Consider the following 27,566-nt stretch of genomic DNA (forward strand, 5'->3'; position numbering starts at 1 on the left):
CAAGTCCTTTAAAAGATTGGATGGTTTTCTCGGTTTGATCATTTATTTAGGGATCGTAGGATGAACTCAACTTAAGCTTTGTCCTTAACGCCTTATGTATACTCTCCCAAATCTAGAGGTGAATCTAGGGGTTTCGATTGTAACACCTCTAAAATTTGACATCTTAGGGGCTCCACTTCATAACACTTCACACGATAACACTTCACACAACTTCTCATTGGTCAGAACCCTTCACTGGTCAGAATCCTATGTGGGTAGCCCTTTCTAAGATTTCCATCTATTTTTAGGATAAATGACTGATCCCATAAACCAACACAAGACTTTTCAGCTTACTTTGTCCTCACTCACACACTTTTTTAGAAACTTTCCAAAAGGTCACCCATCCCTAAATTATTCCAAGTTAAGCACGCTTAATTGTTGAATTCTTATGTGATGAGCTACTGAAAAATACATTGAAGTTAGCGGAAATACACATAGAAGGGGGGGTTGAATATGTGTGTGTGTGAACAAAGGCATTTTAAAAATGTTTTTGCAAGGAACTTCTTCTTTGTCTAACAAAAGATTATTTTTGAACGCTAAACTAGAGCTACGCAGGATTGGTTCAACAAAATTCTTTTGCATCTGAGAGTTTATCGTCTGCTAAGTGAAAATGTTTCTTAAATAAAAATCGTTCTTTAAGATGATGAATTAAACAAGTGTGGTTTTCATCTGAATATAATTGTAATGGATGATGAGCATTAGAAGAAGTTTTCAGTGTATTAAATTAGCTAAACAAAGTGCTTTTGAAGCATTAAAAATAGTGCAACTATTTTTATACTAGTTCACTCAAAATGAGCTACATCCAGTCTCCTTCAAATGAAGGGTTCCAAGAGATATTCAATGAAGTACAAGTATTATTTGTTCAGCCTCTTCAGGCTTGCAATGAGTATTATAGACCACCTAGGTCACGACCACTCCTGGTCAGCCAACTTCACTCATTGGCTCTAGTATTCTTTAATTAGCCTCTTTAGGCTAGCAATGAGTATTATAGACCACCCAGGTCACGAACAGTCCTGGTCCCAAGTATTCTCAACCACTCCTAGTTCGTCAACTTCACTGGTCGACGCTAGTATTCTTTGTTCAGCCACTTATGGATCTTAGTGAGTATTCTAGACCACCAAGGTCACGACCACTCCTGGTCCCAAGTATTCTCAACCACTCTTGGTTGGCCAACTTCACTCATTGGCTCTAGTATTCTTTGTTCAGCCTCTTCAGGCTCTTAGTTAGTATTATCGACCACCTCCTGGCCCACTAACTTCACCATTAGCACTAGTATTCTTTAATCAGCCACTTCTGGCTCACAGTGAGTATTCTTTCCCTAGCGTCTTCAGGCTTTACAAATGTATGATATATGATTTGGTTTGAGTGTTTGGTTTACTCTCACAAAGAGAATACATATGTTCTACACTCACTAAGGTATGCAACCTTAGTTTTACAAGGATCGAGTGTGTGGTTTACTCTCATAAAGAGGATACAAAGATTTCTACACTCACTAAGGTTCATGTTCCTAAGTTACACTTAGAACTCCTTAGTCTACAGAGCTAAATACACTAAGGTACATTTGACTCTACACGCTCTATCTCTGGTTTCTTTTCTTCATGGGCTTGATATCACTCTTCTCTCATCTTCTCCAAAATCCAACCTTTTAAGGTTTGAAGTCGTGATATATATAGTCTTGAAATATTTTCCCGTTATAAGTGTACATTGAAGCAGATATAGTCGTTCATGACTAATTCGATCTTCTCATTTAATGCTTAAGATTTTGCATTAAATGTTGCTTCTTGTTCATAGACATTGCATGAAGTCTTTTTTGCCTTGTTAGCAGTAGTGTCTAAGTTTAGTAGACACCTAGGAACCTTTTTGTCATTTTTTGGTCACGTAGCTGTAGAGTGTTGTCCTTATCTAAAAAAAGTAATGTACTTTTTCTGACACATGCATGCTTTTACTTTTACATGCTTTTCTTTTTCTTCTTCACTTGTTTTAATCACGCGATCATGTTGAGAGCATTTAAATGATCGTAGACGATGCCTTAATTTGTCCTTTGAGACTTGATTCTTCAAGTGTTTGCGTGGCAGTCTTCGTCTGCGTCTAGTAGTCTTATGCGTCTCAATTTGTGATCTTCATCTGAGCATTTGACATTAATGCTTTGATTTTGTTTTGGTCTGGTCAACATTATGGATAGACTTTGTTTTCGTTTGGAACACTTTTCAGTCTGTGTTGTCCTTCATCTAATATTTTGTTGACTTTCTTCTGATCTTTGACCAGCCTTTGTCTAATTTCTTATGTTGCACTTGAGGTTGTCCTTAACACACCTTCGTCTGGTATTAGACTCATAGCCGTCTGGCACACATATCATACTTGATCTATTTAGTTGGTTTGGCTTCGTCTAATCCTCGTTGTATGCTTTGCTTTGACTAATCTTCGTCTGATTGACCATTAGGCTTTTCAATCTGATGTCTTCTTTTATCTTGGTTCTGGTGTAGGAAGTGGCACATCACATGTTCTATTCTTCAACTTGTCTGTACTTATGTTTTTCTGAAACACTAACATATTTGTTAGAAATAACAACATGTATTATATTTGCCTCATTCAAAACCTTGTTGGGAATTGTTTCGTATGACTTAACATATATGTATCTTGTTGGTATAGGTAATAAAAATTAATTCTTTTAAGCTATTCTTAACTGTACAGTCTCACACATGTACAATCTATGGATCCTTTTCATTCTGGTGTGTCTAGGATGTTAAATCTATTAGAATATAAGTTCTTTGTGGTTTTAGGTAACCCAAAAATAATGTTCATGGATATACTATCCCATTTCCTCATAGGTATGTCTAAAGGCTGCAACTTTCCTGAAATTTTCTAGTGTTCTACCTTATACTTTTGGCAAACTAGACAAACATAAACAAACTAGGCTCTAATACTACTAAATATTACCTTGATTTTGGAAATTGAAGCAAGTCACCTTTTTATTTGGGCATGCAACTAAGTGATGTCCTTGATGCCACACTTCTTACACATTTACAAAGGTATAGCCACTAGGTTGATTCCCCTTAAAGTTTGTCGATGCAGAGTATGACTTATTGCTACTTTGAGCACCAAACTTCTTATCCTTGATAGAACCCACACTCTTATAGTTTATAATGCAAACTTGTTTAGCATTGTCATACATTTCCTTATAGTTGATCACCATCTTCACCTTTTGATGGAGACCATTCACAAATTTGATGTATTTCAGCCTTTCACCATCCTTACCATTATAGTGAGAATAACACTACACCAACTCATCAAACTAGGCAACATAGTTTCCGTGGAGAAAAGAGAAACACTATAAAGGGGTTGAATAGTGTTACAAAATAACATGCACTTTGTTCATAGAGTATCAAGAATTTATACTGGTTCGTCTCAACCACCGAAACTACATCCAGTTCTTGATCCAACTATATCAAGTTCCACCATCTTATACAAAGATACAAGTATTCTTTACCAAGCCACTTCTGACTCAACCTAAATATTCTTTGACTTATCTCTTCAAGTAATTGTTGAAGTATTCTTTCAACATAAAGGCTTTATAGGCTTTAAGAATCAAGTATTATTTTACAAATAAGTCTCTCTAGGCTCAAACCAACTAGTAATCTTTTATAGTCAAACCTTTTCAAGCTTAAAGCAATAACACATGTTAAAGTTGATTAAACTAACTATGTTGTTTCCTCTTACTATGAAAATGTGATACAACCAATTAAGTACAAAGATTTTTTATAAAAAGAAGGAATATAAGTTTTATAATAGTTGATTTCTCTCTTTCTTTCTGAATTTCAAACTTCCTTTTATAAGACTTTAATGAAGATGACCATTGAAAATCCTTGAGATTTTTTATCATGGCTTGATTTGTTTGTCTTCATGATTTGCTTTTTGAGAAGATAAGTGTTTATTGATGTAAAAAAACTGTTTGCATTAAAAGTTTTCACCAAATTGTCACTTCTTATCTAACCAAAGAAGCTACTTATCACCTTTTAGGTACCAAGTAGGTAGAGTCATGTGTGTTATGACATTGAAATGATGAAATAGCTTTTGACTATAGTTTTTCATGTTTGTAGAGATCTGCTTGTTCTTTTCTAACGCAAAATTTGTCTTTTTTTCCTTTTTGTAGAACATTGGTACCAAGGAAGTATTTGTAAACTTGATCTGTTAAGGAAACATTTAGACATAGTCAATTTCTTGATTAGAGATCATGAATGACAATGATTTAAAACATATATCTTTTTATGACTAAGGGTTCATCTTATTCAATAATAGAGTCGTCTTAATGTAATTTTTGTCTTATACTAGGATTTGTCTTGTTGACGAATTTCATCTTAAAAAGCTTGTCTTAGTCATTTTGAGAACTTTATTCCATTGATCAAGAACTTCTTTGTTTGTTAACATCAAAACTTAAAACTAGATGGATCTAAGATTGTCTTTTGACCTAATAGTTTGCCACTGCCCCATTTCCTTACCTCAATTCCATAAACTCCACCTCTTTTTGACTCCTTGCGCCATTCAGGAAATACTTTTCTGGAAAAGTAATTATGAATTTCTCTTAGTTCAGAAGAGTACTAGCAACCACTATTTGCTACAAAACACCCTTCCACTAGTAATATGCATCACCAGCTAGCATAAAGGTATTATGGTTTACCTTCTAAGCTAAAAGTCAATCCATAACCTTTAAAACTTTGTCCACTTTGGTCAACCACTTCATAATTTCACCTAGATCAAATCCTCCCCAAAATAAGGGTAGATTATGATGTTGAAACCTCTCCAACCAACTAGGCTCGCTTCACACTATCAATCTTTATCTCTTGTGTTAATACTTGAAGAGCATCAACAACCAAACAATCATTCTTACTAGTTATACTACTAATACTCAAGAAACAAACATATCAAACAAAATTTCAAATAACACAATACAAGCATTAGCACATCATCAGAGTACACACAGAACACGTAATCATGACACACAACACACACATTTAATTTGAATCAATCTGGCTCTAATACCACTAAATGTAACATCCTCTACCTTGGATACTAATATAAACATAATAATAAAAGAAGTTCCAAATGGTCTTAAATAAACTTTAATGAAGATGAAAATTAATTAAAAAAAAACCTCTAAGAATTATAGAGGAAAACACATATGTTCAAAACATGAAACAATTACTAAGGAAATACCAAAGGAAATTAAGTGGCTTAAAAAGGCTACTAAAACAATATGTCAAGATCTTGAATGTTTTCCTCACACTTAGAGTCCCACAAAAAAAAAATTGATTCTTCCTAGTCAACTTAGTTAAAGACAATGCTAATATAAAGGAGTTATCTATGAAACACCTATAGTGACCAACTAACCCCAAAAAGTTCATAATCTTAAACATTCACTTAGGTGTTTTCCATTCAAGCATGAATTCTAAATTATTTTCCAAAACCCAATTAATTAAATAAAACATCCTATATTAATTTTAAGAAAACATGGGGTGTTACACTCAAAATTCACGTCCCTCTCGGAGCCTATATTGAGTGTATGAAGCGCCTCTTATACTATATGTCGTTGTTGCCTCTATTTGACGAGGTGGATTGCATTCCTGCAAACCACATGGCGGGTTAAACGATAGATGTGTGGGTAATGGAAAAAATGGATGACCAATGGTGGATGCACTTCAAGGTTGAAAATGACTCTAAGATCTCCAAAGGTTTTTTATTGGTGCCTTATTTGGATGCTCGACATCACAAAGCCAGAACTTCAAAGTGGATCTTCCATACGAGGAAGCAGAATGTGCTAGATTTGTCATGTTTGTTGAGATGATGGAGATTGTTAGGGATGATAGGACATCTTGAAGACTCCTAAAGATTGTTTTAGTTTTGATGATGTATTGTATAGATGTTGTTTAAGCCTATGCAAAAGGATATTGTATTGGTTGTAATAGATATAGGCATATGTGTGTGTTTGTTTATGTTTTATGATGATGATGAATGCTTAATTCAAGAACTAATCAAGTTTTTAAGAAGCTAAGAAATTGATTTTTTTAGTATTTCTATGTATAATCATAAAGTAATAGATTATCATGAAAAGGTAATTTACTACCAAGTGTTTAAATATAGAAATATGACTTGATTTAAACAAGAGTTTTCAAGGTAACATTGTTAATCAATTACCATTTAGAGTAATAGATTACCAAGTCTATTACTGGAAAAGGATATTCAAATGTCCTTTATGTTAATAGATTACTAAGTCTGTTACTGGAAAAATATTTTCAAGTGCTTTTTGTGGTAACAAATTACCAGAGTTGGTAATAGATTAAAACAGAACATCTTTCTTGAAACAAGGCTGAAAAATCAAGATTTTCATCGGGATAATTGATTACCACATGAGATAATCGATTACCACAGAGTAAAACACAATTTTGGATCTTAAAAAGCTCAGGATAATCGATTACCATATCCCGTAATCGATTACCCTGGTAGTTTTATGTTCCTTGTTCAATTTTAAAGAGCTGGTAATAAATTACCATATCAGGTAATGAATTACCTCTGTTATTACTCTTTATAACTGAATCATGTCTTGCACTTTAAATATCTATCTTTTATGAAATTAAAAGACAATAATTTAGAACTTTTTTGAAAAAGAACATTAGAGAAAAAGATTACTTTCAAAAACAAGAATCAAAAGCTGATAAAAGAAACATTTTCTGAAATACAAAAAGTGCAAAGATTGAATATGTGTTCTTGAAAGAAGAAATTCAAGAAGTGAATTCAATTGTGAAATATCAATGTCTACATGAATTTAGGTGATATCTTTCTGATCTTTTAATATGTAATTTTCGTGTATCTCTTGAGATATGGTGTCTCAACAAGAGATCTTGAAATCTTGAGTGAAATTTCTCAAGTAATTTCTGTGGGATACAAAAATTTGTGTGTTTTTCAGTCTTGTAGTGTCAAGATTGATGTGTGTTTACATTCTTGTAATATTGTGTGTGCATAGTGTTTGTAAATAATATTATAGTGAATGATCTTTGATTTAGTGGGGTGTTAAATCAGAGAAAATTGGATGTAGGCTAAGTGGATGGCTAAACCAGTATAAATTTATGTGTTATTTATCTTCTTACCCTTATTTCTTTAAGAATGTTGATAATATTTTGATTAAAGAATTCAAAGACTTGTGAGATATGATATTTCAATTGCTATATATACTATTATTCTTGTAATTGAAATTCTTTAATAAGAAGATAATATAAAATCAACATTGTTTACAAGTGACTGTTTCGCTGCATTAACTTTGATATTCTAATATATTGATAATGAACCTTGTAATCTAATGTTATTTATTAACTCAAATTAATTAAAGGTTGAATCTTGAATATTATAGTAGGCCAATATCAAGAGATTTCGAAATGAAAGTCATCTTAAACTAGAATCTACTCAACCCACATCATTTTTTTTATTTACACATGATACAGATTTTGTGACGGATTAAATTTTGTCTCTAAAAATCTGTTACTAATTTTATTTTTTTATTCAGTGACGGATTAAATTTTGTCTCTAAAAATCTGTCACTAATTTTATTTTTTTATTCAGTGACGAAATTTGTGACGAATTTTTTAGAGACAAAATTTAATCCGTCACTAATTTTATTTTTTTATTCAGTGACAAAAATTGTGACGGATCTTTTAGAGACAAAATTTAATCCGTCACAAACTTCAATAAATGGTAGTCCATCACAAAAATTAAAATTCCCTCACAAAATTTGTAACTATTAATAATGATATTTTTTCTATCACAAAAATTTGTCACAAATATTAATTTTTCTAATAGTGAAAAACTCAAAGCCAACCTTGCATTGAAGGAAACAAAATCAATTGTTTAATTAATTTTATAAACTCAAAACAATTGATTTTTAAACTCTTTTTTCATCTTAGAGTTAGAATTATTCCTTCGTTATAATATACATTTATCTTTCATCTCGTGATCTTTTATACTTAAAAAATGCATATCACTACTACAAAAACACTCTTTTACATCGCTAAATTTACATCGATTTTACCATAACCGATGTAAATCATAAACGCGGTGGCAAACTTGTAAATAAATAGAAAATGTAAACATATTTACATCGGTTAGGAGGAGAAACGATGTAAATATGAGCCATTCTACATCGGTTTTTATTATGACCGATGTAGAAGTGAGCCCCTGATATGTACCCCGCGACCACGCTAGGTTAAAGCCTTTCACTCAGCAACGTCCCAGCCGCCGCGAGCAACCACGGAGAGCTCAAGTGCTTCCTCCTCTGTCTTCGCCGTCGCTCCCGCTCTCAAATGCGTATCGACTCCACCGCGCTCGATAGACTCTCCTCGTCCAACACCACTCCAACCACTTCCTTCAACCACCGCATCACTATCCCCGATTTTCTAACCCTACACGAATCCTGCGCCTTCCTCCTCGTCCTCCTCAACAACCTCCTCCTCTCCAATGCCCCTTCCCGCATTCCCCTCCTCATTTCCCAAACCCTAAATTCAAACCCTCATGCATTCCAATTCGATGACGCAGACGTCACCGAGCACGAACTCCCCGCGCTCCACAATTCGGGGGTTAAGATTGCTGTTGGGAGTGAGTAGGCTATGGGCATTGTGCTACTGCCGTTGGCGGCGCGTGGGACTACCTTTGCCTTGTCAGGAAGCTCAAGGTTCACCGTTCCGAGAAAGTTCTCAAGCACGGCCTCTCCATCTTGAAACACCCCAACCAACAATCCACTCTCGGCAACGAAGGTTACTTCCCTCATGCCACTGACCTAATTTTTCTTATTACTCTTCAATTGTGTGATTCTCTTGTTTTTAATTTTACGCGGTGATGTTTGGAGAAAGCAAAAAATGAGGTTCATGACCACCGCAATCTTTACTTGGCAAAGGTTTGTTTTCTCCTTTGTAACAACTCTTGTGGTGCTGGCTGTTGAAGCTGATATGCAACATGACTAACATTTGTGGCTGTTCAAACCTTATTTTGCTTCTGTTAAAGTAGAGAAATTCTTATTATTTTGAGCATTGTTTGTAGTACAAGGGGAGTGCTTGAAATCTTGGGTTGTGTTCAGTTGGCAGGATTGTATTTGGAGGGGAAAGATCGTGAGGAATTGAGAGCAGATGAACAGGGAAATGAAACAACACCTGCCAAGTCAACACCTCACATGTTTTGCAAAACGCTTACAGCCTTAGACACCAGCACTCATGGGGGGTTCTCAGTCCCTCGCAGAGCTGCTGAAGACTGTTTTCCTCCTTTGGTGTGACACCATGCTCTACTTTGCACTCATAAGTTCTACAACTAAATTTTTCAAGAGTTTTGAATTCTTTGTCTCCTTGAGAATGATGAATTGCTTTTGTGCTCACTACAGGATTATAAGCAGCAGAGACCCTCTCAAGAGCTTGTTGCCAAAGACCTGCATGGTGTGGAATGGAAATTTAGACATATTTACAGAGGTAATTGAAAAAATAAATGAAAAAGTTGGTGTTGCTGGCTTCATAATCACATATTGATTGACATAAATGATACAAAAAGTCCATGTGGTAACTTTTTGTCAGGTCAGCCAAGGCGGCATCTGCTCACTACTGGCTGGAGTATCTTTGTTAACCAAAAGAATCTCGTTTCTGGAGATGCAGTTCTGTTTCTAAGGTGTGTATACATGTTCAAATAGGATATTGTTTTCATTGGTATTGATATGTTTGTTTTTCCTATACTGTTCTAGCAATCACTGTTAATTTGTTCTTTTATTGGAATGATTAGTAAACATTCATTGTTGATGTTAATATTAAGGAAGCTTCTTGTCATAGTGACAGTGAAGTACCAAATTAGCATAGTGACATTTTTGGTTCTCGGGGATCTAGAATTTGTCTTGCCAAAATTTGGAAGCATGGAAAATGACTGATAATAAAATCATTATAATGTTTGTTTCTTATTGGTCATTAATTTGTTTGTAGGGGTGAAAATGGAGAATTGAGATTGGGAATCCGAAAAGCTGCTCGACCAAGAAATGGTCTTCCTGAATCAATTGTTGGTAGCCAGAGTTATTATCCCAATTTCCTTTCTTCTGTGGCCAATGCTATATTCGCGAAAAGCATGTTTCATGTTTTCTACAGTCCACGGTACTATATTAATTGATCAGATTTTTTGTTTTGCAAAATGTTTGAACTTCATACTCTAATTATTGGACCTTTGATTTCCATTTTGTCGTGGAAACTATAGATGATTCATTAATTTGATGTTTGTCATGAGAACTTATCTGTCAGTTATGCAAAATCTCAAAAGCAATGTTGTTAAAATTGAGATTTTACCTAAGATCAGGAAGGGGAGAAAAAATTGAAACCGAGGGTTGTAAGATCCTATATTTTTTGCCTAAAATGTAAAATTATATTTCTATATAATATATGCATAAAAAAACCTTTAAATTTACATAATTATAGTAATAACAATATATTTAACAGAATAGTTATAAACAAAAAAATTTAACAGAATAATCACTGTTGGATAGAAATCCCAAAATTTATGGGATATTATTATGTTGCAGAATTTCAGGGATTAGGATCTACGATTTATTCTTTATTATTGTTACTGATTTATAGGGATTCCTATTTAATTATAAGAATTGCCTATTATTTGTTTCCTTTTTTTATTTCCCTGTTTTGCCTATTTATGAACTTAATGAAATGGAAACTTTCCTCAAAATTAAAAGTTAATCGATAACTAGAGATTTATTTAGAAGTTTCCTAATTAAGGAAATAAGGAAATAAAAAACTGTACAAATTAGCTATAATTAAGGAAATAAAAACTGTAATAATCAGCTATAATTAAAAATTCCTCAAAATACATTTATATATACTACTAGTCTCCTAATTAAGGAAATAAGGAAATAAAAGCTGTACAAATCAAATCATCCAAATCTGTCCTAATTACGGAACAAATCTCCTAATTATTATAGAACAAATGTGCACCCTATTTTTAAGATTTTTGAAGAGTATGAATCTGGACCGATTTTTGAAAACATCCTGTTTCATGGGAACTAATTTTGACACATCAATGGTGTTTATAAAAATTTGAGAAAAATCACATGATTTCCTTGATGAGATGAGATTGCCCCTGTTTAGTTTTAGCTCAATATGTTGACTTTCCTATTTTTAAGATTTCTCTCATTCAATACAATTATTTAAGATTTCTCTTATTCAATACAGTTATTTAGGAATAAAATGGAATTCAAAGTTATAGCTTTATTAGAGTAGTTATTGTATCTGATAACCTCTAATTGAGGGAATTGGAACTCAACAATTAGATTTTGAAATTATACTATGAATGAAATATGTTTATACAGGTAACTCAGAAAGAATCTAAAAAAATAATTGATTTTTTTTTTAAATGCAATTTACATCGGTTTAAGGTAGAACCGATGTAGATTTACGTTCAAATCTACATCGGTTTTGTTTACAACCGATGTAGATTTGAACGCAAATCTACATCGGTTTTTTGACAACCGATGTAGATTTAAACGCAAATCTACATCGCTCTATTCTACATCGGTTTTATAACCGATGTAGATTACCTTCCAGAACCGATGTAGAACAGTGCTTTTGTAGTAGTGTATATATATATATATATATATATATATATATATTGTTCTTACTGGGAATTTGTCGTAGAGATGATTCGCCAAGTAAGATTGGTGAGCCTCCTTTACTGGTACGCTGGTGCTCCAAGATGGGGGTGGTACCTGCAAAAGAGACTTCGATGCTAAAGTTAGGGTTTGTGTGAGTATAAATCTCGTATAAGTAATGCACATACCTTGTTGTGAATTAGGGTTGCGTTGGGCCTTGGGCTTGAGATCAGTTGTGATTTAACTAGATAGCGGATCTCATCTGGACCGAGATCTCCTGAGATCAATTACGATCTGTTTAAGTGATGAGCTGACTTCACATAGTGCGCATCCGAGGTCGTCATGCGCTGTGATGCCGAGCTGGGAGCTCGGCTCACGGTACGGATAGTACATATATATATATATATATATATATATATATATATATATATATATATATATTATTAGAACATTTTGAGAGTTCTAATTCGTCTCATGTTATAAGAATTTTATTATTTTCATTTGACTTTAAATTGTCATTTTATATATTTATTTTATTATTTCATAATTTCGAAGAGTGAGAATAATAATTTTATTATCATATATATAATGTTTTAATTCATGCTTGAATGTTTTATTCATTCAATTAACTTTTAAGATTTATGTTATAACATGATTAATATAACGTCAAGAAACATCCACTTAAAATAATATATTAAACCCTAAAAATTTATAATTTTGTATTTTCAAATAAAAAGTTATTTATTGTTGTTTTATACTTTCAAATATACACTTGTCACTACGCGATTTCATAACCATGGTCATTTCTGATTCCAGGGTTCCATGCACAAGCACAATGGATAAACACGTCGTGACAACACTGTGAAATCCGAAATAAGACAGTGAACATTATTACGAGGACAGATCCATCACTATCTACGTTGTCTGGTTTCTGCACCTATGCTTATCTTATTGCACTAGAATTACTCATCACAATTTAAAAAATATTTAAATGTCACTGTGGTCCTTTATTAGATGTCTAGCTTCTTCCACCCCTTGGAGCCGAGTATTTGTAGTCGATGACACTCGTCAAACACGACAATGTTTTCCATATTCTATTGAAATTTGAAAGTTTTGAGTATCGATTCTTCATGCACGTGGGTGAGGACAGGTGAGAAAGGGACTCACCAGCTGAAATTTCTTTTATTGAACAAAGATAATTCTCAAGGTTATAAAATAAATAAATTGAAATATTTTATGTAGAAAAATAACTAAGGGTTTCATATAATTTTGTTAATTACAAATTTGGTTTCTTTCACAACTGATATTTAGAAATATTTATATATATTTAGATTAATTGATACAAAATTATTCTCTTGATCCGTGATTCAATGATAAATATACAGTTATATTAGTAATTTGAAGAGAGGATTTTGAATTCCATATTAATTCTTTAGGAGTTAAATAAAATTATCTTTATTAATACAATAGTATTATGAAAAAATGTCTCCCTTTCTTTTCTCCCAATAATCCATCCTCTTAAATTAATTCAAAACATAATGAAAAAAGAAAAAAAAAAGTATGTAACCGAAAACTGTCCATTCACCCAACAACTCTCATTACATCAAATGATTAAACCATAATTAAATTCACACATTTCATTAGAGAGAGAGAGAATCTGATCCAATTAGTCTTTTATTCAAATAGCAAAAAATAATTTTGAAATATTAAAAAGTTATGGTAGAAGTTAATTCCTTATCAGCCTTTAATGTAAATGTTGTTCTCAACTAAAGACCATGAATTCTTAACCCAGCATGCACATTCTCTTCGTCTACCTCCACAATTAACATACATTATTTATAAGTTAGATTTTATATTCTTTCTCCTAATTTTATAATTATAATAAAATTTATTCAATAATAATTTTTTTTAAAAGAATATGTTAGTGTCACTTCATATGTGAACCACTAATGTCGGTTTAATAGTATTGTATATATGAGAGTATTTCAAAAAAATAAAGTTACACATTGTTTGAAATTAATAAAACACAAGTGCTTATATACTAAATTATGCCTTATACTTTTAAAGAGACAAAAGAGAGTCGGTGTGCTCTTACCCATGAGAATGAGCCTCTTGGGATGCAAAGTTGTGTGGAAAAAATTAGAACAAGTCTTGCTCGTAATGTTTATTCATTGAGAAGGAATTTGAGGTACTTAAAATGAAAGAAATAAAAATCATTTATTGAATATTTTGCTGGAGTAACAAAAGTGGCGCCTTAAATAAATCTCAAGTGAGACACATTTCTCGACTTATCTTCAAAAAGAAACGTTATATCTTCTAATCTTTTTCATCGTTTTATATTTCGTCTACATCAAAGACTTCATGCATGGAATATAAAGGAAAATGTACGGGAAAGGGTGTTTGGCTACCGTATAGCCAAAACCCAATCGGCTACCAAATGATCGAAGCTGGTGGCCGACACTCGATCGGCCACCAGGATCGGCCTACAATCAAATGTTACCCTTAATTGATAATTAAGGGTTAATTGCACCGATAAACTGATTAGAGCGTATTACCTAATACGGTAAGCAAGTCACAGGGTCCATGGGGATCAGGACCCATAAATGTCAGTATAAATAGCTCATGTCACGAGGTAACGTTACTGTTTATTAATTATCATCGATATTTGTACTTGTCCTGACTTAAGCGTTGGAGTGCCTTTTGCAGGTACCCTCCCTCTCATCGGAATATTCAATCGGAGCTCTCGTTCGGCCCTAAGAGTACGAGAAGACTTAGTGTGCCCATCAGACAGGTACATTTGGCGCCCACCGTGGGGCCGAATTGAGAGATCGAAAAAAGCAAATCTACAGGATCAAGATAATGGCTAAGACAAGGAAGACGAACACAGAGGATCACAGATTCGAAGGAGAAGAGGAACATGTGGAGGTGGAGGATGAAACCAGCCTTTCTGAAACTATTCGTCAGCTGAAAGAAGAAATGGCCGCTATGAGACATCAAAGAGAGCAAGATGCTAGAGAACTTTCGGCGTTGAAAGCAGAGAATGCCGCTCTCAAAAGTCAAGACCCATCCTGGAAACCCACTCAATCAACTCATGATCAAACACACGGATCGTCCCAGTCATTGGCGTTCCACATGTCGGCACCTCATGCTTCGGTTGTCACTCCAGGAAAAAACCCAACTACCGGGCCATCGACGATTGTCCAACCGATCAGCGTTCATCGGCATCCTTTTGTCTCCTCCATAATGCAATCCTCGTTGCTAGACCATTGGAAAGCTCTCCCAATAGACAAGTATGACGACACTACGGACCCCGATGAACATATTGATATCTTCCTTAATCAAGTAATGCTGAGCACCACAGATGATGCTGCACTATGTCAGATTTTTCCAACGTCCCTGAAAGGCCGAGCTTTGAGCTGGTTCACTCGGCTTTTACCTAATTCGATTGACTCCTTTAGCACCTTGTCATCGCTGTTCACCGTCCAGTTTGCTACCAGTCGGCCACATCAGCTAACCTCGTTGTCATTGGTCAACATTCGGCAAGACAAGAGGGAGTCCCTTTGAGCCTTCATGGAACGGTTTAACAAGGCGACTCTCGAGATAAAGAATCTCAACCCAGCAGTGGCACTCCACCACCTCACCACGGCCTTGAAACCGGGACCTTTTGTTAACAACATCTGTAAAAAACCTGCCATCGACATGGACGATTTGACAAGAAGAGCTGATAAATATATGCAAATGGAAGAACTAGCTGATTATTGCAATCAGGCCTGCGCCGAACCAGGAGGCAAAGCCGAAAAGCCAGCAGAACAACCATTCAAGGGGCGAAACAAAGAGTTAACTCTTCGAGAATGACCCACACGGGGATCGAAATACTCTCATTATACCCCCCTAAATGCAAGCTGAGCTACTGTACTTGAGCAAGCTCTAGTGTCCGAAGTGTTGGCAGTTCCCAAAAGAGTGTCGACCCCTCCTCGGGCTAATACTAACAAGTCTTGCAGGTATCATCGCAATAGGGGACATTCGACCGAGGAGTGCGCAGCTTTAAGGGATCGGATTGAAGACCTTATCAAGCAAGGACAACTTCAAAATTTCATTGACCGACCAAACTCATCTCGACAGCGGCCCACACCAACCCCAACAAGACCGGCATGAACATTCAGACAGACATCGACGTGAGCTTAGCTGATCAAGAGATCGAAAGGATGACCCTCAGACGTCGCATCGACGTGTAATCAATACAATTGCTGGAGGATTTGCAGGGGGAGGGTCTACTTCCTCGACTCAGAAAAGACATCTACGGGTGGTTAGGTCGGTTAATGCTATCGAGAACCGATCAGTTTGGCGTTTGCCTTCCATAACCTTTACTAATGAAGATTTCCAAGGCATAGACCCGATCCAGGATGACCCTATGGTCATCAGCGTGGAGATACATAACTGCATTGTAAAGAAAACATTGGTAGACCAGGGTAGTTCGGCTGACATTTTTTACTGGAATACATTCAAGCAACTCAGTATTTCGGAAGAAGAGTTGACTCCTTATAGTGAACCATTGGTTGGGTTCGCAGGCGAGATGGTCAACACCAAAGGGTCCGTTAAGCTCTCCACTCAGTTTTGTTTCGACGATAAAGAGTATCGGGATATCCAGGTAAAGTACATTGTCGTTCAGGATAACACGTCATATAATATACTGCTCGGTTGTCCTTAATTAAATACTTTGGGGGCCATTGTGTCAACACCGCATCTGGCTATGAAGTTCCCATCTGATGGAGTTCACTTGGAGAAGATTGATGATCTTCAAGTTCTCCATCCTTAGAGAGAAAGGTTTCTCTACGATTTTTGTGATGACTCTTGAGAGAGAAATTCTGAAGTTTATTTCTCATATATGTCAAAAGTGAGTACAAGAGTAGGAAAATCAAATATATAGAGAAAAGGTAGCTTCTAGGAGAAGCTAACCTTAACCATGGTTCACTAGGAACCATGGTAAGGTTTACTTAACTCCCTACGGTTTAGCAAGATTGCAAGGGAAGCTAACCTTGACCATGGTTCACTTAAGAACCATGGTAAGGTAAGCTTACCTTACTTGAGTTTAGAAGCTTGCAAGGCAAGCTTCAAAACTCAAGAAGAACAACTAGAAATTTCGGCCAAGGAGACTTAAGAGAGCTAGGCGGCCTTGAACATATTTTGCTCCTTGAATTAATTTGAAAAACCTTGATTTGGTTTAGTTAGGTTCATCATATGATGATGAGACCTAGCTAAATCAAATCTATGAAAAATTAGGAGCAAAATGAGTCCAATATGCAAAATTTAGCCTAGGCCCAACTCAGGCCCAATTTCTAGTCACACCTCAACCATTGCTAAATGTCACCCGCTTTTCCCTACTGAAAAAATACAAAATGAATGTATCAACTAGGGAGGTTAAATGGAGTTAAACTCTCCAAGTAACCTACCTCAAAATCAATATACAAGAAAAGCAAATAAAGTGCCTCACAAATACAAAGGAAAAAATAACCTATACAAAAGACTATGTATAAACTGTACACTGTATACAAGTAGAACTAGGCCTTCTCTTCATGATAGAGCATTCCAAGAGAAGATTACCTTGGGCTTGACAAGCCCACTAGTCTTCTCATGGTCCATCTCTTCTTGTATTCTTCTAGCCATAGCTCTGGTCACTGGGCCCTTGGCCCATGATCTATCATCCCCTCCTTCTTGAGAAGGATTTGTCCTCAAATCTGTAGGCTCATCTTCCTTATCAAAACCTTCAAAGGGAATAAGATCACTCACATTAAAAGTGTTACTCACTCCATAATCACTGGGAAGATCTAACCTGTAGGCATTATCATTAATTCTTTGGAGGACTTGGAAGGGACCATCTCCTCTTGGGTTGAGTTTAGACTTCCTTTGAGAAGGAAACCTTTCCTTTCTCAAATGAAGCCAAACCCAATCCCCTTCCTCAAAGATGAGGGTTTTCTTTCCCTTGCTTCTCTCTAAAGCAGTTCTCTCATTTTTTTGTTGTATATGAGTTTTAACCTTCTCATGTAATTTCTTAATAAAGTTAGCCCTAGATACCCCTTCTTTATGAAAGTAATGAGAAGAATCTGGTAGGGGTATTAGGTCTAAAGGAGTGAGAGGGTTAAAACCATACACAACCTCAAAAGGTGAGATTTTGGTAGTCTTATGGACTACCCTATTATAAGCGAATTCAATGTGGGGCAAGTACTCATCCCAAGACTTATGGTTACCTTTAAGGACTGCCCTTAACATTGTGGATAGGGATCTATTAACTACTTCTGTTTGCCCATCAGTTTGTGGGTGACAAGTAGTGGAGAAAAGTAATTTAGTTCCTAGCCTACTCCAAAGAGTTTTCCAGAAATGGCTAAGGAACTTAGTATCCCTATCTGAAACAATGGTTCTAGGTAGACCATGAAGTCTAACCACTTCCTTGCAGAAGAGTCTTGCTATGTTGCTTGCATCATCTATTTTGTGGCAGGGTATAAAGTGGGCCATTTTACTAAATCTGTCCACTACCACAAAAATCGAATCCATGCCTCTCTGGGTCTTGGGCAAGTCCAAAATAAAGTCCATACTAATATCAACCCATGGAGAGTTAGAAACAGGTAAGGGTGTGTAGATGCCATGAGGCATTACTTTAGACTTGGCTTGTAAACAAGCTATACATCTAGAGCAAAACCTCTCAACATCTTTTCTCATGTGGGGCCAAAAGAATTTTTCTTTTAAAAAGCTTAGAGTCTTTTCAACTCCAAAGTGCCCCATGAGACCACCCTCATGACTTTCCCTAACAAGGAGTTTTCTTATAGATCCTTGGGGTATGCAAATTCTTCCTTCTTTATACAAATACCCCTCAGAAATATAGAACCCTCCTTGAGGTTTTGCTAAGCATTGGGTATAATTTTCCTTAAACTCGAGATCATTAGTATACAACTCCTTAATGTGATTAAATCCCAAGATTTGAGATCCAAGAGAGACTAACAGAGTGTGTCTCCTAGAAAGGGCATCAGCCACAACATTATTTTTCCCTTTCTTGTATTTAATCACATATGGGAATTGTTCTAAGAACTCTACCCACTTAGCATGCCTTTTATTTAGCTTGCCTTGGCCCTTCAAATATTTAAGTGACTCATGGTCACTATGAATAACAAACTCTTTGGGAATAAGATAGTGTTCCCAAGTTTGAAGGGCCCTTACCAAAGCATAGAGCTCTTTGTCATAGGTAGGATAGTTAAGGGAGGCATCTTTCAGTTTTTCACTAAAATATGCAATAGGGTGCCCACCCTGTAACAAAACCGCCCCTATGCCAACTCCAGAGGCATCACATTTTAACTCAAAATTTTTTGAAAAATCTGGTAGAGCTAGAAGTGGTGCATGGGTAAGCTTATGCTTCAAAGTAGTGAAGGCATTTTCTTGTTTCTCTCCCCATATAAATTCCACATTTTTCTTGACTAAATCATTTAATGGGGAGGCAAGTGTGGAGAAATTAGGAACAAACCTCCTATAGAAGCTTGTCAAACCATGGAAGCTCCTAATATCTCCAACACTTTTAGGAGTGGGCCATTCTTGGATGGCCTTGATTTTCTCGGGATCCACATGAACCCCTTTTTTGCTAATGATAAAACCTAAGAAAACAACACTATCTACACAAAAGGTACATTTTTCTAGGTTGCCAAAAAGTTGATTTTTCCTAAGAATGTCAAATACTTGCCTTAAGTGTCTTATGTGATCACTTAGGCACCTACTATATATGAGAATATCATCAAAATAAACTACTACAAATCTACCTATACAATCCCTAAGGACATGATTCATGAGACGCATGAAGGTACTAGGAGCATTGGTTAGCCAAAAAGGCATCACCAACCATTCATACAATCCAAACTTGGTCTTGAAAGCGGTTTTCCATTCATCACCTTCTTTAATTCTTATTTGATTATAACCACTTTTAAGATCAACCTTGGAAAATACAATGGCTCCATGAAGCTCATCTAACATGTCATCAAGCCTAGGGATGGGATGTCTATATTTCACAGTGATGTTGTTGATGGCTCTACTATCACAACACATTCTCCACTTGCCATCTTTCTTTGGAACCAACAACACTGGAATAGCACAAGGACTTAAGCTCTTTCGAACCCAGCCCTTCTCCAACAACTCTTGAACCTGAGACTCAATTTCTTTTGTTTCTTGGGGGTTGGTCCTATAGGCAGGCCTATTAGGTAGGCTAGCCCCAGGCACCAAATCAATTTGATGCTCTATTCCTCTAGAAGGAGGAAGGCTCATTGGACCCTCAGGAGGAAATAGATCATTAAATTCTTTTAAAAGAACTTTGACCCCCTTAGGTAAAGTTTCAAGTTCACTAGATGTGGCAGTGCAAGAAAGAGTTCCTTTACAGAGAAGGATATAAGAGGGTTGTTGAATCAAAAGGGTTTGTTTGGAAATTTCATTCTCTTGATTAACAACCTCTAGGGAGGGAACTCCTTTCTCCCTAGATTCCTCTCTACCCTTAAGTTTCACAGACTTTTTTTTTTCTCTCTTTTCTTCTTTTTTTTTAAATCTCTTTTCACTATCTCTTTTGAGTTTCATTTGTGCTTGATCCTCAGCCACCTATTGAGGAGAAAGAGGATGAAGCACAAATTTTCTTTCCTTATGAGTAAAGGTAATCTCATTAGTAAGGCCATTATGCATGGTTTTCTTATCAAATTGCCATGGCCTTCCTAACAAGAGATGACAAGCTTCCATTGGTACTACATCACATAGCACCTCATCTTCATAGTTCCCAATGGAAAGCTTGACCTTTACTTGTTGGTCAACTACTAAATCACCATCCTCATTAATCCAATGGAGTTGATAAGGTTTAGGATGGGGATTAGTAGTTAAACCCAACTTCTCAACCAGCCTAGTGCTACAACAATTGCACCATGAGCCACTATCAACAATGAGAGAACATGCACTGTTAGAAACTTTGCATCTAGTATGAAATATGTTCTCTCTTTGTGATAGAGTATCACTAGGTTGGTTGTTGAGGAGTCTCCTAAGCATTAAGAGCTCCCCTTCATAAGGAAAAGTAGACTCTACACCTTCTTCTTGTTCACTTGCTTCTTCCTCACTATTACTAGAGGAAGTAGTAGCCTCATCTTGGCTACTATAAATGTCATGCCCCCTCATGATCATGACTTTCTTTGTGGGGCATTGGGAGGCAATGTGGCCTCTCCCTAAACATTTAAAGCACTTAATATCACTAGTCCTAGAACTCGTGTGTGTAGTGTCCTTTCCCTTTCCTTTGTCTTTTACTGTAGCTTGATTCTTGGAGGGTTCAAAAGTTTTCTTCTTTTCAAAAGGTTTTCCCTCCTTATTGGAATCTTTCTTTAGAAATGAAGAGTGGGAGCTATCTTTTTTATAAGATTTTCTCATTCTTTGTTGTTCTACCCTTACACAAAGTTGGACCAAGTCATTTAGGTCCCTGTAGGGTAGTAGCTCCACTTGGTCTCTTATTTCTAAATTAAGACCACTTAAGAATCTAGCTACAGTTGTAGCCTCCTCTTCCCTAATGCATGCCCTCATCATTTAAAGCTCCATTTGTTGCCTGTACTGTTCTACAGACATGTCTCTTTGTTGGAGCCTTTGGAGCTTATTCATAAGCTCCCTCCCATAGTAGGTGGGAATGTGCCTCCTTCTCATTGCACTTTTAAGATCATTCCAATATTGAATTGGAGGATCATTGTGGAGGCGTCTCTCTCTTTCTAGGGCTGTCTACCAATACATGGCATGCCCTTGGAAGCTAAGGGCAGCCAAAGGTACTTTTCTCTCTTCACTTACCCTGTGGCAAGCAAAGAGTTGCTCAACCTTCATTTCCCAATCTAAATATGACTCCACATCATCCTTTCCAAAAAACTGTGGGAGGTCAACTTTGACTTCCCTAGGCTTTGTGGTTCTCCTAGGAGTATGTTGATAGTGATCCCCTTGATTCATGCTTTCATTAGGGGATGTATATTGGGAATGTGAGCTCCTACTCTTTTTCCTATGTTTCTTCATATCTTCTTTTAATTTTTCTTCCTCTTGCCTTAAAATTCTCAATTCTTCCTCAAGATAAGCAAGTTGTCCTTCTCTTTCAATTCTTTCCTTCTCTCTTTGAATGGACTCTTGCTTTTTCCATAGTTTAAGTGATTTGAGCTCTTTAGTGATATATGAAAGACTTTTTGGAGAGCCATCACTTTCACTATGGGAGGAATCTTGAGACATTTTAATTCAAGAAATTTTTCCACACAAAAATAGTTTTTATAAAAATAAGATTTTTTTGAAGTGCTTAGACTTGGCACTTGGAGGTCTAAGAGTACAAATTGAACTTTGGAGGAAGGTGAGCTACTAAAGAGCCACTTAATAACCAAGCCTCTTCAAGTAAAAATCTCTAAACCCCCTTGTACTTTTGTCTTGCACAAAACAATTTTCACAAAGAACTTTTCTTAAAGAAAAATAACAAACAAGTGCCTATGTGTACAGTTTATAAGATGCTTGTAAACATAAAGAGCAAGAAAACATAAATTGCTTGAAAACTTAAATGACTGAAAATATAAATTGGTTAAAACATAAATTGCTTGAAAACATAAACTAGGCGTGGTAAGCAATTTAAACCTAAGTGAGAGCTTGAGAGGTACCAAAGACCTTCAAGGACCCTCTCACAAGTGCTAAACGAAATTTACTATGAGAACTCTTAAGGAGAGATGGAGATACACCAAAGGCACTCCAAGACACTCCTTAATAAAGGCCTTGTACAAAAATTTGGAAATCAAAAATTACAAGAAAATGAAATTCAAATTTTCTTCAAATGAAATGCAAATTCACACTCCAAATGAAATGTAAATTCACAATCAAATGAATTTAGTGGCTTCACCTAATTTAAGTAAAACAAATTTGCCACTAATTAGAAGCAAATTTTAGTCACGGATTTTGTAAGGAAACTAGTTTTAGAATCAAAAATTTCCGTCACTAAAATTTGTTCTAAATTTTCACAAACTTTCACAAATGGTTTAGTTTCTTGTTGCTCCAATTCAGCCACCAACTGCAGCCTCACAAGGTGTTTCACTCCTCTCTTTAGAAGCAACTTTGATGTTAGTCACTTCTAGGTGTTTTCAAGAGCCTAGCCACGAAGAGAGAACAAACTCCCTAAGCAACCACCAAAGCCTTCAAGTGGATGTCCTTTGCCTTGGCCTCCTACACCTTTTAAGAAGCACTCAACCACCTTCAAGACTAGAATATTAGTGCTAAAACTGAAAAAGAACAATTTAGAATAGCTACACCAAATGGTAGAAAAGAATGTGACAAACTAGAAAGAGTTCCACAAAAATGACAAGCAACAATTAAAGGAAATTTTGAAAGCTAGCACACAAAGATTATCCTAGGAAAGGTACTAGAATGGATTACAAAATTAAAAGCTAAGATTAGAAATAAAAACAAGACTCAAATAATGTGGCTGGTCACAAAATTTTAATGCCAAAACAATACCAAAACCGAGAGCAATACAAACAAGTTTTCACTCCTATTTGGCTTTTTCTTTTGCTTTTTCTTTCTTTTCTTTTTAGCAAAATATTTTTCACTTATTTTTCTTTTGATGTTCAGGAGTTTTAATGCCTTTTGAACACTTAGGAGTCTCGGTTTCAAGGTAGAAAAACTGCAGCAAAAATTTTACACAAAACAAGAGGTGTCAACAAGCATGTTTTCACTAGTGCTTCACTATTTTGTAGGATTTTTAGGTCAAATTTTTAAGCACTATTTTTCTTTGTTTTTCTCATGCAATTAGGACACATACACCTCTGTTTTGCCTCTGTTTTATAGTTCAAAGAATTTCAATAAGGTTCAGCCACACAACAAATCACAAAGGAACCTAATAGGAGAGTGTTTATGAACTTTTCTTGACAAAACTTTTAATATGACATAAAGGAAACCTAACTCTAGGAAATTTGCTAGAACTAATAGCAAATTAGGAACTCAAACATGTAAATCAAAAGCACATTTAGGTAGTTTCAGATTTAATAAGGAAAAGACTAACAAAAATCGGACTCAACAAACACAAAACAAAATTAGGTCAAACAAGCTAGTCTAGGAATTTTCAACATGTAAAAGGACTACACATGACATTCTAAGACAAAACAAGTGATTCAAAAACAAAATCTATGCAATATGAATGTTGTCCAATCATGGACACATGTTATAGAATGGAGAGACTCAAGCAAAATAAAATGCACAAGTACAAGAACCTAGGCGCACAACAACAATTGATTCAAGAAGAATAGGAACAAGCAAACAAGAATCAATTACTTCATATATGACATATAGGATCCATCAAAATCATATTAGAACTAGATCCTTGCAGCAAACATAGATTTAGACATAGACAAGGAAGAAACAACACGGATTCAAGTAGGAAAAGTTAGAACAAAAAAAACTCAAGAGCACTAGGCTCTAGATACCAAAAATGATGGAGTTCACTTGGAGAAGATTGATGATCTTCAAGTTCTCCATCCTTAGGACCGTGAATGTTCTTGAGGTCTTTACTTCAATGACTCTTTGAAGCTCCTTGAAGTATTCTTCAATGGAGAAGAAGTCTTGGAAGTAGGTTCGGTTTTCCTTAAGCTTGATGTAGAAGCTTGAGGAACCAATGCAAAGGTAGAAGAACTTTGGTGAAACCTTAGAGAGAAAGGTTTCTCTACGATTTTTGTGATGACTCTTGAGAGAGAAATTCTGAAGTTTATTTCTCATATATGTCAAAAGTGAGTACAAGAGTAGGAAAATCAAATATATAGAGAAAAGGTAGCTTCTAGGAGAAGCTAACCTTAACCATGGTTCACTAGGAACCATGGTAAGGTTTACTTAACTCCCTACGGTTTAGCAAGATTGCAAGGGAAGCTAACCTTGACCATGGTTCACTTAAGAACCATGGTAAGGTAAGCTTACCTTACTTGAGTTTAGAAGCTTGCAAGGCAAGCTTCAAAACTCAAGAAGAACAACTAGAAATTTCGGCCAAGGAGACTTAAGAGAGCTAGGCGGCCTTGAACATATTTTGCTCCTTGAATTAATTTGAAAAACCTTGATTTGGTTTAGTTAGGTTCATCATATGATGATGAGACCTAGCTAAATCAAATCTATGAAAAATTAGGAGCAAAATGAGTCCAATATGCAAAATTTAGCCTAGGCCCAACTCAGGCCCAATTTCTAGTCACACCTCAACCATTGCTAAATGTCACCCCCCTTTTCCCTAGTGAAAAAATACAAAATGAATGTATCAACTAGGGAGGTTAAATGGAGTTAAACTCTCCAAGTAACCTACCTCAAAATCAATATACACACATTAAGAAAAGCAAATAAAGTGCCTCACAAATACAAAGGCAAAAATAACCTATACAAAAGACTATATATAAACTGTACACTGTATACAAGTAGAACTAGGCCTTCTCTTCATGATAGAGCATTCCAAGAGAAGATTACCTTGGGCTTGACAAGCCCACTAGTCTTCTCATGGTCCATCTCTTCTTGTATTCTTCTAGCCATAGCTCTGGTTACTGGGCCCTTGGCCCATGATCTATCACCATCGGATAAAGGAAGCATTCTCACCATCCATGCCGATCAGAAGGCAGCGCGGGAGTGTTACTTTGCGAGTCTACATGTAGCCCCGATCAAAGAAAAACAAGCAAAGTCAAGACGAGTTCATGCAATCACTCCTTCCTTGGAATCGGCTTCACCATGCGATCTTGACCTAAGAATGAATGACGAACGGGCCGAACCTGTAGAAGAAAAGGTCCCGGTACAAATCGGCTCGCAACCATCTCAGGTCACCTACATCGGCATTGGTTTGTCGGATACCGAAAGACTTGAGTTATGCAAAGTAGTTGCCTCAAACAAAGACCTGTTCGCCTGGACGCAGTCAGACATGCCAGGAATAGACCCAAACTTTATGTGCCATACATTGTCAATCTGCCCGGCCGCCAAACCAGTCACACAGTGAAAAAGAAAGATGGAGACGGAGAGAAAAACCGTTGTTGAATCAGAGGTAGCTAAGTTGTTACAAGCCCGTTTCATTCGAGAAGTACAGTACACCACCTGGCTAGCAAATGTAGTCATGGTCAAAAAGCCCAATGGCAAATGGCGAATGTGCACAGATTACACCAATCTTAACAAGGCTTGCCCAAATGATGCCTACCCATTATCCAACATCGATCGATTGGTTGATGGGGCAGCAGGGCATAGGTTATTGACCTTCTTGGATGCCTATTCGGGCTATAATCAAATCCGGATGCACCCACAAGACGAAGAGAAGACAGCTTTTATCACGGATTCGACAAACTACTGTTACCGGGTGATGCCGTTCGGTCTAAAAAATGCAGGAGCAACGTACCAACGACTCATGGACAAAATCTTCAGACATTAGATCAGCAAAAACCTTGAAGTTTATGTTGATGACATGGTTGTCAAGTCGGATGACCTCGGCACTCACAAAAATGATCTTGTAGAAGTTTTCAAACAACTTTGGAAACACAACATGAGGCTGAACCCTGAAAAATGTGTTTTTGACATAGCCGGGGGTAAATTTCTCGGATTCATGCTATCAGCCAAAGGTATTGAAGCCAATCCGGATAAATGTCAGTTGGTGATCAGCATGATAAGTTCGCATAACATTAAAGAAGTCCAAGTTTTATCCGGGCGGCTTACTTCCCTCTCTCGGTTCCTTCCCTGCCTAGCCGAAACGGTGAAACCCATCATTGGACTGTTAAAGAAAGCCAGTAAGTTCAGTTGGACGACAAAATGTGAAGAAGTGTTTAGGTCCCTCAAGCATCGACTCGGCTCACCCCCGATACTTTCAAAACCCGATCCAAGCCTAGCCATGGTGGTATATTTGTGTGTCTCCAATGAGGCAATCAGCGTCGTCCTAGTGCAGGAAAAAGAGTCCCAAAAGCCAATCTATTTCGTGAGTCGGATGCTTCAAGATTCTGAAAGAAGATACCAACTTCTCGAGAAGATGGCGCTTGGTTTGATCCACACAGCGCGACGTCTTCGACAGTACTTCCACAGCCATAAGGTCGTAATACGGACTGATTGTCCAATTGCCAAAGTCCTAAGAAAACCCGAGTTAGCAGGACGCATGATGGCTTGGTCTGTGGAGTTATCTGAGTTCGACATATCGTTTGAACCAAGAGGTCCGATCAAATCGCAATGCCTCGTTGACTTCGTTAATGAGTTGCAACCAATCGGACATTTCGAAAGTGATCAATGGATAATTCGCGTGGACGGTTCGTCTAACAACCAAGGTAGTGGGGCCGGAATAATCCTCGAGGGATCGACAGGCTTGGCACTTGAACAATATCTTTGTTTTGCCTTTAAAGCTTCGAATAATCAGGTCGAGTACGAGGCGCTATTGGCAGGATTAAGGTTGGCTCGAGAAGTGGGCATTCAGAAGCTGCTGTGTTGGACCGATTTCAAAAGTTGTCTCAGAACAAGTGAATGAGAACTTTCAAGTTAAAGACGTACAATTGTTGAAGTATTATCATACTTTCCAAAACATGTGCCAACATTTTGATGAGGTAACAGTGAAGCACACTCCTCGCGAAAACAATGAAAGGGCTGACCAATTAGCCCGATTGGCGACCAACAATCGCAAACCTGGACAACTTCGAACCACCCTTCACTTGGAGCTCTTAACCCCAAGCATCGATACCACTGAATGTTTAACATTCTCCGAGCAACCAGCAACGTGGATGACTGACATACTACGTCTGATCACCGAAGGTATCAAGCCGACATGTCCTTCGACGGCCAAAACATTGAGAACCCAAGCAGCAAGATATTCAGTGGTGGGAGGGGA

The 27,566-nt window shown here is 36.6% G+C and overlaps 1 protein-coding gene across 1 annotated transcript; it reads left to right on the forward strand.

Moving 5' to 3' along the window:
• The first annotated feature begins 8,843 nt into the window (after window positions 1–8,843).
• On the forward strand, window positions 8,844–11,680 carry LOC145951753 (auxin response factor 4-like). Its single transcript, XM_083063715.1, has 4 exons — window positions 8,844–9,340; window positions 9,452–9,536; window positions 9,639–9,729; window positions 10,035–11,680. Exons 1-4 carry the CDS (start codon window positions 9,248–9,250, stop codon window positions 10,213–10,215), a joined length of 450 nt encoding a protein of 149 aa, XP_082919841.1. The 5' UTR covers window positions 8,844–9,247; the 3' UTR covers window positions 10,216–11,680.
• The last annotated feature ends 15,886 nt before the right edge of the window (window positions 11,681–27,566 follow it).

This window comes from Cajanus cajan, chromosome 9 (assembly GCF_000230855.2).
Source record: "Cajanus cajan strain Asha chromosome 9, NIPB_CcT2T_4, whole genome shotgun sequence".
NCBI classification, from domain to species: Eukaryota; Viridiplantae; Streptophyta; class Magnoliopsida; order Fabales; family Fabaceae; genus Cajanus; species Cajanus cajan.

Coding starts and splice junctions, on each gene's coding strand:
- LOC145951753 (XM_083063715.1), top strand. CDS start 9,248: ATGTTTTGCAAAACGCTTACAGCCTTAGACACCAGCACTCATGGGGGG. Junction 9,341..9,451: donor AAGACTGTTTTCCTCCTTTG/GTGTGACACCAT, acceptor TGCTCACTACAG/GATTATAAGCAGCAGAGACC. Junction 9,730..10,034: donor GATGCAGTTCTGTTTCTAAG/GTGTGTATACAT, acceptor ATTTGTTTGTAG/GGGTGAAAATGGAGAATTGA.